This window comes from Magnolia sinica, chromosome 6 (assembly GCF_029962835.1).
Source record: "Magnolia sinica isolate HGM2019 chromosome 6, MsV1, whole genome shotgun sequence".
Classification (NCBI taxonomy): Eukaryota; Viridiplantae; Streptophyta; class Magnoliopsida; order Magnoliales; family Magnoliaceae; genus Magnolia; species Magnolia sinica.
This window is the reverse complement of record NC_080578.1, coordinates 21,466,502-21,484,890: the sequence shown is the minus strand read 5'-3', so window position 1 is coordinate 21,484,890 and position 18,389 is coordinate 21,466,502. Positions and strand designations below refer to the sequence as shown.

Here is an 18,389-nt window from a genome sequence, read left to right as displayed (position 1 = left end):
ATTATCGTACTGCAAGCGTGCGAACGCCGGATGCAAGCGCCCTACATGTGACAAAGTGAGACACATGTACGAGATCCAGGCCGCTCATCAAGTGAGCCCAAGCGGATCAGCCTGATTTTCGGATAGGAACAATCACAACATGGCCCACCGAACGAACCTTCCTGATCTAGCACAAATGGACGACTTTGCTACGCATTGCGAACTAGCATTACTCGGAAGCGGATTGGCTGGTGTACCACACACCAGCTATATAGCTGCTGTAGATTAGTGTCGTGCGAAGACGAGCGCTGAAGAGCCTCGAGCTCTGAGTTGTACGAACGGTTCAAATGCGATCAAAGTTACATGGGACCCACAATGATGTATTTATTATATTCATACCGTTAATCCATTTTTTGAGATCATTTTAGAACATTAGACAAAAAATGAATCATATCAAAAGATGAAATGGACCACACCGAAAATAGCAGCGAAGATGATGATTCTCACCGTTTAAAAATTAATAGGGCCTACCATAATGTTTATTTTCCATTAATCTGTTAATAAGGTTAAAAATGCATGTATGAAGGGGAAAAGCAACAAAACTTCTACTACACAAAAGGGTTTCAATGGTAGACCTTCAATCCCGCACTGCCTTTTACATTGTGGTCCAATCGATCATTAGATCTGTCTTATTTTTCAACTAAAGCCTTGAGACGAGCTCACCAAATGGATGGATGGTTTGGATATAGCACATGCCTCTTGATGGGACCTACAGAACTTCCTTTCGTCAATACATCAGCTATATGGCTGGTGAGTGATACACCAGCCAATCCGCTTCCGATGGGAAGCAGTGGCCCAGATGATTACCCGCGTTATAGAAGTCCAATCAAGTAGGCCCCACTTCCTCATCACAGTCCAATTTTTATCAACTGAGGGTCATTTACTGCAATTTCGACAATCGCGGGCACTGTTTTCAGGCGAGTATACAAGGTTGTGGAAAGAGAGTTTGTTTTCCCTCTGTCGCGACTCAAAATCAACCACGTGTCGTTGCCTACTGGAGCCCACATGCTGAGATATCCTGATTATTTGAACCATCCAAATTTCCATTACGCTCGTAAATATGATATTTTCTCATAACCAAGCTTCATTAATGATCCTGACTTATGATTTTTAGAGTTGAATTTGATCCATTGAAAATTTTCTTTCCAATGTTCTAAATTCATCTGCATATAGTGACAATTTAAATAATGATTTCAGATTAATTTAGATTATATATCATATTTTAACGAAATCAACGGTTTAGATCATAGTACGACCCAAAATGTAGACCCAAATAGCAAGCAACACATGACAAGTCATCAGTCGCGACAGATGAGAAACGAACTCGGAAAAAGAAGGCAAAAAAGTCTTTTTTTTCTCCTTAAAAATTAGGAAAGAAAGTTAGAAAGGCGGTTAGAACGGGCGGCCGTCGGTCATCTCGTAATCAACGTCAATGCATTAGCAAGTCATAATAATGAAGCGTTATCTACACGCCATCCAAATCCTCCAGTAGCACCAGATACGCGTGCCAGTGATCCCAGCCTTTCATCTGGTGGGCCACGTAATGTAAGTATATTTCCACAGAAAGAATGAATGATCTGTCCATAAAGTATCCCGCACGTGTATGAAAGAACTAATCAACCGCAGCATAAACGTACACGCTCAGCTAAACTGTCGAAAAAACCAACCTGACATCAAGCGAGTGGCCATAGCACATTCTAAGCGGGTCCCACCTGACCAACGTCCCGGATCTCATAACCAAATATCTCCTTGGCATGTGTGCGCAGAGTAATACTTGCGGAGAGTTGTCATAATACTAACTTCCACAGCTCAAGTTCACATCAGAGCATATATCATAGCTCTATTAGCCGCCGTTATAATGGTGTTAACGGACGCGGCTGACGCTGTCGGTGGCCACTAACAGTGCTCTGTGAGCCAACCATGATGTATATTGTTTTATACACGCGGTCCATCTATTTTTCATACCATTTTAGTACTTTATCCCAAAAATAAGTAAAGATGTAAATCTCAAGTGGACCACACCGTGGAAAATAATAGTGATTGAATGTCCACCATTAGAAACCTCCTTTAGCCATATTGATTAGATCAGACATGGATGAAGGGAAAAAGCTTACGTGGCTCAAGAAGTTTTTAACTGTGCATATTCAATTAATACTATTTCCTATGATATGATCCACTTGAGATTTGGATCTACTTAATTTTTTTGGCTTATACCATAAAATAATCCGTAGAAATGGATGGACGACATAGATGAAACGCATACATCACGGCGGGTAGGCGTAGCACCCCCAAGTGGCTGCGTGAGTAGTGGATCGGCGTCCGGGACAACCAGCAAAAGGTGGAGAAGGAAATAAGATTACGTGCGCACACAGACTCATAGCTCAACTTTGAGTGGAAATACCTCGTATCAACGCTTTGAGGTCTTGCTATCAATCCACAGTGGGGCTGGCTAACATGGAATGTGTGTAGACATGGGTGTGTACTAAAAAGCTAACCCAAAAAAAAAAAAAAAAACTCAGTTAGGCCCATCTTGTACGTAGCTTATCCATTTTGATGTTTATTTGTCGTCCGTTTTGATCCAAAACTTCTGTGCCCCCAATAATTTTTCAACAGTAGGCATTCGATTCATACATTTTCGTGTGGTCCACTTGAAATTTTGGTGTGATTAATTTTTGGTCTAAAGATCTAAAATTATCTAGTAAGATGGATGGACGGAGCGGATAAAATAAATAAATGACAGTGGGTCCCACAGAGTTTACTCAGTACGCAATCCGCTGAGATCATAGCCTGACGCTCGTTTAACGGTTAATGTTACAACGGCTTGCCATAAGCGTAACGGCTGTTATGATGCGACTTTCTTGGTATGCTTTTCTGTTGGTCACCCCACCAGCATCTACACGTTTGCTTCACTCATAATTCAATGAAGAGATATTGTTTGAGATTTTGAGAGAGAAAGCAAAGAGGCTCCTTTTCATTCCTCCCTCTCTCCCTCAGGTACAGTCTCTCTTCTTTTTAAGATGATTTCTCAGCACCCATCTGATTTTCTCCTCTTTCTTTCTTTTGGGTTATTGAATTTTTTGTTTTTAATACTTGGATTTCTGTTCTTGAGTAGATACTCTCTTGTGTAGGACTGATATGAACATAATTCAAAATACTCACAAACAGATCTTGAGAATTCTGTGTAAAAATCATTTTGATTTTACTAGTACTGTGTTTGTTAGTGTCTTAGTAATTAAGGGTGGTTGAGAAGTCATGAAGGCTTGAAAAGAACAAAACCCAATTGGAAAAGAAGATAGTAGAATTTGGTTGGATTCAGATATGATTAATGGGTTTGCCTTGGACAATGAAATTTGAGTTTTGTTTTTCTATCTTTTCTGATTTTGATCTGAAAACAGGAGGGAAAAGGGTTTTGTTAGTCTTGGACGACAAGATCGGTTGTGAATATGGCGGAATTCGAAACGACAGGGAGGCGGCAGGTGGATGTTCGTTATGTGAATGCTGGCGTGCCTTGCACAATTGAACAGAATTTCGAAGGGTATTTCCTTGAACACGGGGATCTTTCGCTCGAAGAGGTTATCCAAGCTCAGGTGGGATTCGAATTCTGTCTTTCCTCAGTCAATGACAGAGAATTTGATAACTGGATGTCTTTGACATTCTGATCTTACTACTGTTGTTTGGTAAATAAAAGGGGAGATATATAATTTGAGGTGTTATCTGATTTCAAGAGTTCTACTTCAGTTTTTGAATTGTTTGGTTAGAAAACTGAATTGAATTTTTGGGAGAAATCTTGATTCAAAACAAAGATGGGCCATAACTCAAAGATGATGAAAATTTCCTAGAATTTATTATTATTATTATTATTATTATTATTAATGTTAGCATGAATTGTAATGGAAATCCATGTCCATGCATGATTCACATGCATTGACATGAATTTGTGGCGAAGAAATAACATTTAATTGAAATTTTGGTGAATCCTAATTTTTCCATTTTTGTATTGGCTAGTATGTGTTTTCAGTGTTAATTAATGTGAAAATTTTATATATTAACTGGTTTTTCGTTAAAACATGGTTAGGGTCATATAAAATGAACGCTTATTATGTATAAGTGGTTTCTTGCAATATTCTGATTCCTACATATGTAAACATGTGTCTTTTAATATCTGTTGAATTTACACTGAAAAATTTCACCTTTTTCCCAATGTTTCCCTCAGATTGTGATATTTTTCCAGGTGTCGGCGATACCCATACATGTTTCCATATCCTTGGTCATTGATACAGATATGATGTAACGATTCCGATACTCTGAACACTAGCACAAAATATCATGAAATTTCACGAAATCACGTTTTCGTTCTTCATGTAATAGGGGATTTTCACTTGGAAAAGAAAAATTTTCCATACTAATGGATTTGGGTCCATAAACAAGGGTTCCAATGCATGAGATCTTGTAGAACTTGCCAATGAGGCGCTATCTATCAGTATTACACAGAAGAAATCAATTATAGACACTAATACAATTAAATAAGCTATTCATGGATCATGGAATTTCATGATATTTGGTGAAACCTAACACATTCTTAAATAGTTGAAGTATGATAATTTGGATAAATTTTCTTACACTAGAATTAGCTGTCTGTATCAGTTATTCATCCAAGTGCGAGTTTTGTTCCCTTCTCTTTAAGGCTGAATCAGAAGTTTGAAAAATGGCAAGAACAAAGAGCATTTGAAGTAAAATTTGGAAATTATGGATTGTCATTTCTTTACGATAACAACTGTCAAATAAGATGAAATGTTTTAGTAATTATCACAGACGTTGCATGTAACCTTACATGCATCCCAGCCCACATGGCAACACACATCATGTTCAAATCTGGGTTAGAAGCAAATGCAACCTCCTTCTCCGCCCCCCCCCGGCCCTGTGCTGAGAATAAGAGCCAGAAAGTGAAAGTCATTTCAGCTTCTCAACACATTACTTGTCTGAAGATTAGTGAAGATGGAATGTGGGGAGAACTGAAGGAAGCCTTGAAAGGTCCCATTATTCCCTAAGCACCTCAAGGGCCAAGAGAAACGGGAAGTCAGCATATTCAAACGGAATACGTGTGTAGGACATCCAAGCATTGTCCAAGGTGGACCTCACCATGAAGGCACCCTGGTGCAAAAATCAGGCAAGTTCACTTATCAGGTAAGCGAACATGTACAAAAACAATGGATGGTGTAAATCAGACCTGTTAATGGTCTTATTTGTTGTGCATGTGTGTCCTGCAAGAAGAATGGTCTGGCCTGGTTTTTGAGCCATTTGACCTTCATGGTGGGGCCCACATTCTGCACATCTTGGTCATCATATGAAGTTCACATGCAACCAGTTGCAGGTTATCATTCCTCATTTTAAAATCTTGTTTGAAAGTCATTAACTTGTTATCATACCATTTCTTAACAAGCATGGACTTCCATGTGGTTATTTTTCTAACTTTGTGTTATCTTAAATTCCTCATCATTCCTCACAATTATTTCAGAAAGCCTGCTGATTATGATCAGATTTCTAGGCATAACTTCAGTAACGTACTTTACATTGTGTCAACTGGAATTTGATCTTCTTGTGCAAATTGATGTAACATTTGTGGTTATTCTTGTTCAGGAGATTCTGTACCATTCTTTCCAAACAAACACCGAGAACGATACGGCTGAAGTTTCTGCAAGTTCTCATACTAGCCCCAATACTGGCCAAAGTGGCAGTGAGATCGTCCAGAAAGAGGCAGAATCTTCGCAGGCCAATGATGTGGCAGCACAACTAGAATTGGATGAAGCTTTAGCTAGAACTATGCAGGAGATGGAGGATCAATTCTCTGGGACTTCAATTACTGAAACTTCTGGAACAGCAGCTGGTATAGATTATTTTCACTCTGTCTATCTTATAAAGGTTTTAATAACTTTGGGTAGCATTTGGATGTTGTGTCAAATAGTGATTGGAGGCCAACAAGGTACATTGTGTGTTTGGAGTGTCATGAAAAGCGGGTCCCTCTTTCTTTTTGTCCCAAATATGTAAGGGAAGGTCGTGAACATTTCCCACTTGCATTTTGGCACAATGAATGATCTCAGCCATAGGAACTAGGAACTTCCAAACATGCTCGAGTTTACGGAAAACCTGGATAGAATGTATGTCTCGAGTGCAAATGATGCTACTGTCTCTCTTTTCAAGGAAATGCTACTTTGAGGATTTATTGATATTTCTATGGCTATAACTTTTGGTTATTATACTGTGATGTTTCTATTGATTGTCATATATATACTTTTCACATGGCTCGTGAAGAAACTACCCACTCGGCGTCTTCCACAATCAACAGAGAACCGAGCTCCACAGACGCCACTGTGGTAATTTGTAAATTTACTAATTCTTATGCCTTTCTTTCTTGCTACGAATTTTAGCAGCTTACATTACTCTGTATATTGCAACCAAAGCTTTGTCTATGTTGAGATGCAGGTTTCGAGACAAGATGGTATCGACCCTGATAATATGACTTATGAGGTGAGTTTTCATCACCTATACTGCAAAGACACTCCATTTCTTGAAACCATTGATGATGTTGTTGTTATGATAATGCAATTCACCCACTTTCTTGCTTCTTGCTACTATTTAAACAATATCTGTTGTTTGCTCATTAGCCCAACATTTTCCATTTTTCCCATTTTTGGGCAGCATTGTTCGGTTATTATAAGGCCGTAACACTGTCTTTTAAACCTTGAACTGGATAAATTTATTTTTCTTTTCGTACTTCAACAAACTACTATTTATGTATTGGCAGAGTGATGCATTACCTCTTTGTTTTTCGCAACCCAAAATCTCAGTGCTTATCGTTTACAAAATATCCCTTCATCGGTTGCCACTATGAAAATATTCTATGCATTACAGATTCTAACCTGGAACCCCATATTTCTTAAGTTTGTAAATGATTCATTTGCACTTCTTTCGGCTTTTTCTTCTTTGCCCGATATAGGGCAATTAATCAGAACTTTTTTTTCCTTGTCAGGAATTGCAATCATTAGGAGAAACCATTGGCACTCAGAGTAGAGGATTATCAGACGAGATTATTTCCTACTTGCCATCTTTCAAGTACAAAACAGGATTCTTCTCGAAAAAGGACAAACATGAGGAGTAAGATCTATTCTATTAATTCTTTTCTAAAATTGTTTTTTTCTCTCCATTGCAAGGTATTTGCATGTTATAATATATATGTCCTGGAACGCATTTCATATAGACAGTTAGAAAGACAACCTGACACACACTAGTGTGGCTGATCAAGTTTTAAATACAGAATTGGGAATAACTGCTCCTCTAGTGAACTGAAGACAGTTTTCCCACCCAAATGGGGAAAACCTCTCCTGCATTCCGAGCTTGAGTAAGAGAGTAAGCTTAATGACTCCAACTACCAGAACCTACCTTTTTTAAGGCTAGGGGGTGACAAGGATACGCTGCAAGCCATCCCTATTTTGGCATTTTTACTTTATCACAAATCAATCCACTTCTGCCAATTTTCACTGACTAACACGATTCTCAACACCCGCAATTGAATTTGGCCACCTTATTATAATCATTCCAAGTCAAGATTCATACAATGCCATTAATAGGCTATCCTCGCTGTGGGCCCTCCACCACGTCAGGATTCCATGTGAATGCAATATCCAGATTTGAAGTTCATCAACAATTCTTGACATGGATGCATGAATTTTGAATTATCAAATTTACTTGAATTCAGAAATAAAGGAAATACTATGGAGCAATGTCCTTGAATAACTTGAAGAATCAAGATACTGCTAACCATTGTTCGAAATATCGATGTCGCATTACGTATCGCACCCTTGGGATACAGATATGTATCGGTTATCGCATGGGATATATCGGTTGTATCGCGTAATGTATCGCTGTTGTTGGAAACATAGGGAAACATTGGAAATTGGTCGATTTTTTCAACAAAATTTCAGTGATTTGTTAAAAAAGACATCAATACACACTTACAAATCAAAACATTACAAAAAACAAGTGCACATAATAGGTTTTCTTTGTATGGGGTTCTAATCTATGCGTTCTCTAACTGAATTGATGCAATTATATTCAAAGTCTAGTCATATAATTTATAAATGTAAGAAGACGTGTGGCGGTCCTTCTCCAAATCTCAAAATCGAAGCTCCCAATCCATGATTTTTCATACAAAACATGAAAAATCATGGATTTGTAATAATTTGACATTGATTTAACATGATCTACATTTTTATATTTAAAAAAAAAAAAAATGATCGAAAATAAAAAATGCTCGCCAGATTGAACATGTGGGATATATCCCACTACTCGTGCATTTTGTATCGCACGGGTGGGATACAAGATATATCGTGGGATATATCGGCCTATATCGTCAATATTTAAAACACTGCTGCTAACCAATGATGGGAAGTGAAAGGTTTAAAATGCATAGTTCAAAAACCTGAAAACTCAACTCAACTTGATGTCTAGCTGGATTGGGTTGACTCGAAGACTCGTTTGAGTGCTTTATGACTTGACTCAAGATTTAATAATAAAATGAAAACATTAGTTATGTTAATAAATATTTACAATAAGGTAAAAGATATAAATTTAGCTAAAGCAAATAACTTGGTGTTTGAATTTCTCCCACCAACTTGATGTTTCATTTTAAAAAAAAGCTCGACTTGGCAAGGGACTCAACTAAATAATTGTTAGTCTTGTTGGGCCAACTGAGTTTACGAATCGACTAGAGGGCCAAGTCATTGCCACTCTTGTTGAGTCGACCCAATTTACAAGTCAACTGTAGTCACACTCAAAATCAAGTTTCTCACCAACATGGCTAGAGATCTCCCAAAGTCGAGTTGAATCGTTTGAGTTTTGAGTTGATTCAGCGAGTTTAGAACTATGTTAAATGTCAATATCACAGAACACATGGCCAGATCCAAAACTGATGCATATCATTACATATCTGAGAAAATATGCTTATGAATTTAGAAGAAGCGAGGAGCTTGGTTAGGAAGCAACTGTACGACATCTTATTCATTGATCTCAATCACGTGAAAAATGCACAAAATTTACATTATGACTAAAATGCCCTTACAGGACAATAAACAAAAGAAGAAAGAAAAGAGAGATACTACACTACATGCAAAGATGATATTTTAAGGCATTCATTAGCTCTCCAAGTTTCTCAGTATACATGTGTTTAATGTTTCAGTTTGCTGACTATCTACATTGCTATTGTAATCTGTTCCCTTAGATGCAAATGTGTGATCTGTTATACGGCGTACAAAAACCGAGACATTTTGATGGCCCTGCCTTGTCAGCATCAATATCATTCTGATTGTATCAGTCGGTGGCTGAAGCTCAATAAGGTAACTCGCAGTCTTCATGCCATCATTGTTTTCACTTTCACAGTTCCCATTCTCATTATGCTGTTAACCTTTTCTCTCAAAACAATTAGAATATTTTGATGCTTTATAGACAAACCTTCGCCTCTAAGCGTTTTATATGGCGGAATTAAATTATAATTCCAGCATATGCCTCAGTAATGACCATGAGTGATGGGAAAACTGGCCAGAACTTGAGTTGAACTGTAGTAATTCTATTCCAAAGCAGGGCATCATATTGGGGGATTAGTCATTCCAAAACCATGGAATTGCAATGGGGGTTTTGATGTCACTGAGATTGAAATATCTTCATGCCTTCTTTAGTCATTTCCTCAATTATGAATTGAATGAATAGCCATTCTGTTTACATGGCTAGTTCTGTATGCATAAGAACCTATGGGTGCATGTATGGTTTCCTCTCCACCAACACAAACTATGGTTTGTGTCTGCATGAGCTGTATATGGGGTGTGATTGATTCTATAATTAGTCATTGTAAATATAAGAATATTTAGTTTCCTTTAGAATAAGATTTTTTTTCTTTTACATAAGATGTAATTGTATCTATATATAGCACCCGATTGGGAGAAGATAATTCAATTCAAATTATTCATAGGGCCATATCGGCCGAGTCCCTTTTTTGTACACGTAACGGCCATTACGGGCGTAACGGCCGTTACTGACTCATAACGGCTGTTACGAGCCTTGGAAAAAAAAAAAAAAAACCTTACCTTTTTCCTTTCTTTTCCTCTTCTTCTTCTTCTTCTTCTTCTTCTTCTTCTTCTTCTCAGCCTGCTACGGCCCTGCTGCGGCTGCGGCCTCCTCCTCTCTCTCTCTCTCTCTCTCTCTCTCTCTCTCTCTCTCTCTCTCTCTCTCTCTCTGTTCTTTCCCTCTTTTTTCTTCTCTTCTTTCCCTCTTTTTTCTTTTCGGTTTCCCTCTCTCTCCTTTTTTTTTTTTTTTTGCAGGTGTAAGCTGCTGTAGGTACGTGTCACGCTGAGACGAGCGCTGACACTCCTCGAGCTCCGAGTTGTACGAACGGTTCAAAGGAGATCAAAGTTTTATGGGCTCCATAGTGATGTATTTATTATATCTACACCGTTCATCTATTTTTAAATATTATTTTAGAGCATTACCTAAAAAATGAATCGTATCCAAAGATCGTCTGGACCACACCAAAAATAGTAGCGGAGATGATGATTTTCACTGTTAAACAATTCGTAGGCCCACCGTAACATTTATTTTCCATCCAATCTGTTCATGAGGTCAAAAAGACCTGAATGAAGAGGAAAAACAAATTTCATATTGATCTAAAAGTTCTGTGATCCCAAAAAAGTTTTCAATGGTAGACGTTCAATCCCCCACTGCTTTTTGCAGTGTGGTCCACTTGATAATTAGATCAGTATTATTTTTCGTGTCAAGCCTTAAGACGATCTCGTCAAATGAATGGACGGTTTAGATATAACACATTCATCATGGGTGGGGCCCAAAAAACTTTGACATGTGTGCTACACTTCACAATCCGAGTCCCGCCTAATTTGAGCCCTTAAAAAATTGTAAAAAAGACATATTAACTTAAAATTTACCAATTAAATAATAAACTACAATTGCTAACTCACAATGCCAAAATCAAATTATTTAAATAGTTTTAATTGTTATTTTGTGTACTCTTATTTTTTTTAAATAGGGCCTTTTGATTTTTTTCATGATTCACTATCCAATAAATGTCCACTAATACATAAGTGGGATAACGACAATAAATTGCATGAATATGAGGCTAATTTGGGGCATAGATTGGTCCTCCAAGTCAGCCCGAAATTGGCAATGCCATCTACCTGAATTTAATTTCATTTTTTTAAAGAACTATTAGGAGAAAGATATTAAATTGTTAAGTATATAAATTAGATATTTAGAAAATTAAATATATATATTTTATAGTCAAATTCAGGTTACCTGGTTCAAAAATTAATCAGACAGTCCGATACAGCTTCTCACCAAAGAGTGGACCGTTACACCACCATAAACATGTTCCAATTTATAAATGAATGCATATTTGGAATGCTTAGAATATTTCAGATTTAATACATATTTTTTTATATTTTTTTGGCAAAAAAAAAAAATAACGCCGTTACGGGCCGTTACGCCCCCGTATCGCCGTTACGACCCTGTATCCGTATCGGTTTTGAAGGTCACCATTACGCCAATCGATACCGATACGGGACACCTTGGATGTAATTGTATCTATATATTGCACCTAACTGGGAGAAGATAATTAAATTCATATTATTCATATAAACCATGATCTAACATCGTATCAAATCGGGTTCGATTCTAAGGAGCCCGTATTCCGATCCCTTCGTCGGCCACTCCAAGGATGTTGTATCCGTTGCTTTCTCCATCGACAAGACGATCAAGCTCTCCTTACTCTTTACGCTGGTCTTCTTCATCCAACGGTCCTCGATGAAGGCCGTGACCTTGGGAGTGTACGACACCAGAGTCACCACCGTAAATCTGTTGTGAGTGCGATAGCAATCACCACAGGCGCAGCAACCGAACCAGCTCCAACAGCAGCACCACAGATTATTGTCCACCAAGACAATTCTATGTTTCCTACCGGCATCACACTGGATGAGACCAATTACTCATTATGGTCTCAACTCATGGAAATGCGTATTGGGGCTCGTAACAAAGCAGGATATCTCACCTGAGAAGCGAAAAAACCTGCACCCAGAGATCCCAATCTTGGAACATGGATTACCGAAAATCACAAAGTGAAGGGTTGGCTTATTGACTCAATGAGTCCGTCGCTGATGCAGCGATTTATTCGTCTCCCCACGGCCAAGGAAATATGGGAGGCTGTATCGAAAACCTTCTATGATGGATCAGACGAAACCCGTATCTTTGAATTAAATCAGAGATCCTTTTCTACCACGCAAAATGGTCGACCATTATCAACGTACTATAATGAACTTGTTGCTATTTTCCAGGAAATCGATCACAGGACTATTTCTCAGGAAGGAACAGTTGAAGGGGTGGTCCAGTTGCATTCCGCGATGGCTAGGCTTTGAGTTCATACTTTTCTAAGTGGACTCGACTTCGAATTTGATCAGGTCCGTGGAGAAATCTTACGAAAAGACCCAAAACTCGATTTGGAGAGCTCGTATATAAATGTCAGGAGAGAATATCAACAGAGACAGACAATGGGAGGCTCTTGTCCAATCTCTGAGAGTTCGGCTGTGCTGGCTAACCAAACTCGACAAGGATAATCGTCTGGCTCATTGAAAAACCGAAACAATCAATCAACTGGAAAGTCTGGTGGCCTGGTATGTACTCGTTGTGGTGAAATAGGTCATTCGAAACAGCGATGTTATGAAGTCATTGACTATCCTGAGTGGTGGGACTTCACAAAGAAACCTCGAAAGAAGATTGTAGGGAATGCTATGGTGACATCTACGAAAGAAGACCAATCGTAGCCTACAGCAAATGTTGTCCATCCAGGTATTGTCGGTAAGGCATCTGTATTCTCTGCAACTTCTAAGAACAGTACGTGGATTATTGATACAGGTGCATCTGATCATATGATAAGAGACTCCGGTCAGTTGCATTCCGTTCTCCCTTCTTCTCAATCTGTTATCTCCACAACTAATGGTAGTACCTCTCCTATTACTGGAGAGGGATCTGTCATCTTATCCAATACTCTCACATTAGATACTGTCCTTGTTGTTCCATCCCTTGAGTATAATCTTTTATCTGTTAGCCAAATTACTTTCACTCTTGCTTGCACTGTGACTTTTTGGCCCTCATTTTGTGTTTTTCAGGACATTCTAAATCGGAAGATTCTTGGTTATGGTGTTAGACAGGGCAAACTCTACTACTTGGAGTTGACAGAAAATGGGAAACCAAAATTCAATTAGGCAAATCAAACTAGTAACGAAGATAAATCTCGAGCAACTATATGGTTATGGCACCGGAGACTAGGACATCTGTCCTTTGGTTATCTTAGAAAATTACAACCATATCTTTTTTCAGCTCTGAATGATTTGGATTTTCATAGTGACATTTGTGAATTGGCTAAGAGTCATTGAATTTCTTATTTACCAAGTTTGAATAAAAGTTCAGAACCTTTTGTGGTTATTCACTCTGATGTTTGGGGTCCTGTAAAAATCTCTTCTATTTCAAAAGCTCGCTACTTTATTACATTTATTGATGAATGCACTAGAATGACTTGAGTGTCTCTGCTTAACAAAAAGAGTGATGTATGTACAGCATTTCAAGAATTTCATAATATGGTGGGCATTCAATACCAAAAACAGATTCGTGTTCTGCAATCCGACAATGGTACTGAGTATACAGATACATCCTTCGGCAGGCTTCTGAGCCAGCATGGGATTCGTCATCAGACCTCTTGCACCTATACTCCACAGCAAAATGGATTGGCAGAAAGGAAGAATAGACAACTATTGGAGGTGGTTCGTGCCTCTCTTTGGCATGAACATGCCTCGGTTCTATTGGGAAGAGGCTATAAAATCCACTACTTACCTCATTAATCGAACACCTTCTCGAGTCATAGATTTTCAAACTCCCCAACAAAAAATGCAATCCTTACTTTCAGTTCCTCATCTCCCAAATTTTGAACCACGAGTCTTTAGTTGTACGGTATATGTTCACATCTCTAAAAGTCTGCGAAACAAACTTGATCCATGTGCAAAATGGTGTGTCTTTGTTGGCTATTCTAAGTTTCAGAAAGGGTATAAGTGCTATGACCCTCAAACCCGAAAATTACATGTATCTTTGGATGCTTCTTTTCATGAAATAGAACCTTATTACAGAGGGGAAGTCTCTGCCCCTTCTCTTCAGGGGGAGAGCTCTAGTGAAGAGAATGTGGTACAAGAAGGTGGCGGAGGAGATGAGTTTATGGAGTTAGAAAAAGTGAATAAAAGTTTTGGAAAAAGTGTTCATCAAAGCTGTGATAGTATTCCTGAAGTTGAGAGTGAGTTGATAGTTCTTCTCCAAAACAATTCAGGTACTTCCAACATCTCAGAATCATTGATGCCCTCAGAGTTGCCCATGTCCACACCATTAACTGAAGAATCAACCCAGAATGTTCTTCCTCAGGTAATCTCGAATCCCATATTTGATGAATCTAATGAAACACATGTTCCTGCAGAAGATATAGCTCCCAAATATCCATAAAGATCAACTAAGGGAGTTCTAAAGAAACAATATGAACCTGATCCTAAAGCCAAGACCAAATACCATATTAGTAACCATGTGTCCTCTCATAGATTGTCTACATCATATGCATTTACTGTTAATCAATTATCCACTGTATCTATTTCTAGTAGTGTGCAGGATGCATTAACTAATCTGAAATGGACAAGGGCGATGAACAAAGAGATGGAGGCTCTACAAAAGAATGTGACTTGGGAACTTGTTCCATTACCCAAAGGAAAAAAGACAATTGGATGTAGATGGGTGTCCACGCTGAAACTCAAAGCGGATGGCAGTATTGATAGATATAAAGCAAGGTTAGTTGCAAAGGGGTATATGCAAAGGTATGGGGTGGATTATCAAGAGACTTTTACACCGATAGCCAAGATCAATACAATTCGCATTCTCATATCTATAGTGGCAAATCGGGATTGGCCCTTGAAACAATTTGATGTCAAAAATGATTTCCTCAATGGAGATTTAGAGGAAGAGGTCTACATGGAGTTGCCACCCAGAGTCAAACGTAGGTATTCGTGTAGAAGTGAAGTTTGTAAATTGAAGAAGTCATTGTACAGGCTGAAACAGTCACCTAGAGTTTAGTTGGAGAGGTTCTCTTGTACAATGAAGGCATTCGGTTATAAACAAAGTAATTCAGACCATACTTTGTTTATAAAACACAAAGAAAGAAATGTAACAGTTTTAATCGTGTATGTCGATGATATGGTCTTGACAGGAAATGAGCAATGTGAAATGAAAGCATTACAGGAGTATTTGGCTGCTAAATTCAAAATGAAGGATCTCGGGCAACTTAAATATTTATTGGGGATTGAGGTAGCAAGATCGAAACACGGGATTTTCCTTTCACAACGGAAATATGTGCTAGATCTTTTAACCGAAACCGGAATGCTTGCTTGCAAACCAGCAAAAACACCCATAGAAATGAATCATAAGCTCGGAGTTTTTCTAGATCAAACTCCAACAGACAAGGGTCATAATCAGCGGTTGGTTGGGAGATTAATCTATTTGTCTCACACAAGGCCGGATATAGCTTATGCAGTGAGCGTCATAAGCCAGTTCATGCATGCACCAAGTGAAGAGCATATGAATGCGGTATATCGAATCTTAAGATATTTGAAGAGCACACTAGGAAAAGGTTTGTTGTTCTAAAAAAAGTGTCTCTAACATTGAAGGATATACGGATTCTGATTGGGCGGGTGATCAAACCAATAGAAGGTCCATGTCTGGCTATTTTACCTTCGTGAAAGGTAATCTTGTCAGTTGGAGAAGCAGGAAGCAGAAGATTGTGGCAAGATCAAGTGCAGAAGTCGAATTCCGAGATATGGCTCATGGTGTATGCGAATTGTTGTGGATTAAGAGTGTACTAAAAGATTTGGGAATTGAATATGCAAAACCTATGAGTCTCCACTGTGATAATAAGGCAGCCATTGAGAGTTCACAGAATCCTATACAACATGATCGCACCAAACATGTTGAAGTTGATCGTCATTTCATCAAAGAGAAACTCGATCAAAAGATTATACAGTTTCCATTTGTTCAGTCCGAAAGCCAGTTAGCTGATATACTCACGAAAGCAGTTTCCGGAAAGGTGTTCCATGTTATAATTGACAAGTTAGGCATGATAGATATCTATGCTCCAACTTGAGGGGGAGTGTCTGCATGAGCTGTATATGGGGTGTGATTGATTCTATAATTAGTCCTTGTAAATATAAAAATATTTAGTTTCCTTTATAATAGGATTTTTTTTTCTTTTATATAAGATGTAATTGTATCTATATATAGCACCCGACTGGGAGAAGATAATTAAATTCATATTATTCATAGAAACCATGATCTGACAGTTTGACTGGCAAAAAACATTGTATTGGTGGGTACGAGAAGAATTGGAAGATGTTATCATCAATGGTTGCTGGAAACAATGTTGCTTTTTTTACTTTGGTGTTAATAAATGGAATGAATCTGCATGCATATATGAGACCCTGCACCTAATTGAGTTGAATTGCAATGAGTGCACTCGACGAATCTAGTTTCCTTCCAGGATGAGGCAAAAACTAGGTCTCTTTCTTTGAAATAGTTCATGCCCTTTAGAAGATTATCTGGTGTAGTAAGTTCTCAACATGCTATCCTAGGATCATGGTCTTAAGACTAATGAATTACAAAGTCAAGGACAATCTCATGAACGGCTAGGATCAAAAGAAATTGGTCCAGGAAGTTCAATCAAGGGTCTAGTGCATGCTATAGCTTCCGATGGCCATAACTTTGCAATTGGTTATCCATTTCATGTGTATAATATACTGTTGGAAAGCTATTGACCCCGACAGATTTCTTGAAAGAAAGGTCATTTTCCGGGTCAAAATTGTTTTTTTTAGTCTAAACTTAGTTCCATTTTTTGCTATTTTTAGGGTCGTAATAGTCCCTTTGTAGTCTGGAGTCTTTGTTTTAGTCATCTAAGGGTTGTTTACAAGTTTTAGTGGGATTAGACATCTTAAAAATTTATTATTATTATTATTATTATTTTAAAGACTTTCTTAAAAGTTTTCTAGGGTTTCTTTTACTTATATAAGCACATTAGATACGTCATAAGCAATACTTTTCATTGATGATCTCAAATTTTATCTATTATTTTTTAGAGATTTCTCTGCCCTTATGGATTCAAGGGCTATTATTGAGAAGAAGACGGTGATCTCCTCTTTCCATCACACAGACACTATGCTAGACTTTGATGTTTCCATGCAACTCATCTGAGTCGACACTCAGTTCGGAACCGATTCAGTTCGACGCCACAAGTCACTCCCGACTCGGGTGAGCTGCAACTCGATTCAAGACCGAATGAGTCAATACGAGTCACCTAGCAATTACCATGCCCAGGATGCAGTTGTGCAGCTTGTGGCAGCCTACACTATGCATAAACTGAGGATGCTCAAAACCAATCTCCACAGATTCCTAACAACATTATCATGTATCAACAAGATTGCAATGCAAATTGGATTTCGATTAGAGAAAAATTCAAACTCTTAAAGACATCTGTGAAATTAGTGCGCTTTGCATTTTAGCCAATGTCAGATTGCAATGCCATTTTGTTTAGACTAGTTTCTCATCTATTACTAGAAGCAAACCTAAAATCTTATATGAAATTTTTGTTGCTGAAACAGGCATGCCCGATATGCAATGAGGAGGTATTCGGGTGAGGAAAGCTGCATCAAAAAGCTTATTACATGGATTGAAGTATAAATAATCTAGTACATGACTTTTATGGATGTAGAAGAAGTTCCTGTACTGATTTCATAAGACATGTGAGTGTTAGTGAAATGTAGCGCATCGACAAGCCGATGGTGCATCATATGTTTCAATCTATCTTTAATACTGAGATGGGGAGTGACCAAATTGTACGGTGATTAACGCTGCGGCCACCCAACAATTACACTGCTTGGATTGCTCTTTTTCCTTTCTTTTTATAGTTATGTTTGTATAAGCCACCCATGAAATGGTTGGCATCACCTGATTGGCGAGCTTTTTCAGCTGTGGCCATGGAACAGTTGGGAGTACTCTCTTGATGATGTGGGTTTTCTGATCCGTTTCTTTCAAATATCCATTTCCAGCCCTCACAAGTGAGGAAAAAGAAAAAAACAAAAACAAAAAAATCTGTTTTCACTATCCAATCATTGGCCCATATGATAGAGTGGAATGGCAGAACAGGAAAGGCTTAGATGATGATGATGATG

At 38.2% G+C, this 18,389-nt stretch overlaps 1 protein-coding gene across 1 annotated transcript; it reads left to right on the top strand.

The window, feature by feature from the left end:
- The first annotated feature begins 2,890 nt into the window (after positions 1-2,890).
- Positions 2,891-17,886, top strand: LOC131248503 (E3 ubiquitin ligase BIG BROTHER-related-like). Its single transcript, XM_058248809.1, has 8 exons — positions 2,891-3,038; positions 3,438-3,626; positions 5,677-5,923; positions 6,349-6,410; positions 6,520-6,564; positions 7,067-7,191; positions 9,314-9,428; positions 17,820-17,886. The coding sequence occupies exons 2-8, from the start codon at positions 3,483-3,485 to the stop codon at positions 17,853-17,855; spliced, it is 774 nt and encodes a 257-aa protein (XP_058104792.1). The 5' UTR covers positions 2,891-3,038; positions 3,438-3,482; the 3' UTR covers positions 17,856-17,886.
- The last annotated feature ends 503 nt before the right edge of the window (positions 17,887-18,389 follow it).

Coding starts and splice junctions, on each gene's coding strand:
- LOC131248503 (XM_058248809.1), top strand. CDS start 3,483: ATGGCGGAATTCGAAACGACAGGGAGGCGGCAGGTGGATGTTCGTTAT. Junction 3,627..5,676: donor AAGAGGTTATCCAAGCTCAG/GTGGGATTCGAA, acceptor ATTCTTGTTCAG/GAGATTCTGTACCATTCTTT. Junction 6,565..7,066: donor CTGATAATATGACTTATGAG/GTGAGTTTTCAT, acceptor TTTCCTTGTCAG/GAATTGCAATCATTAGGAGA.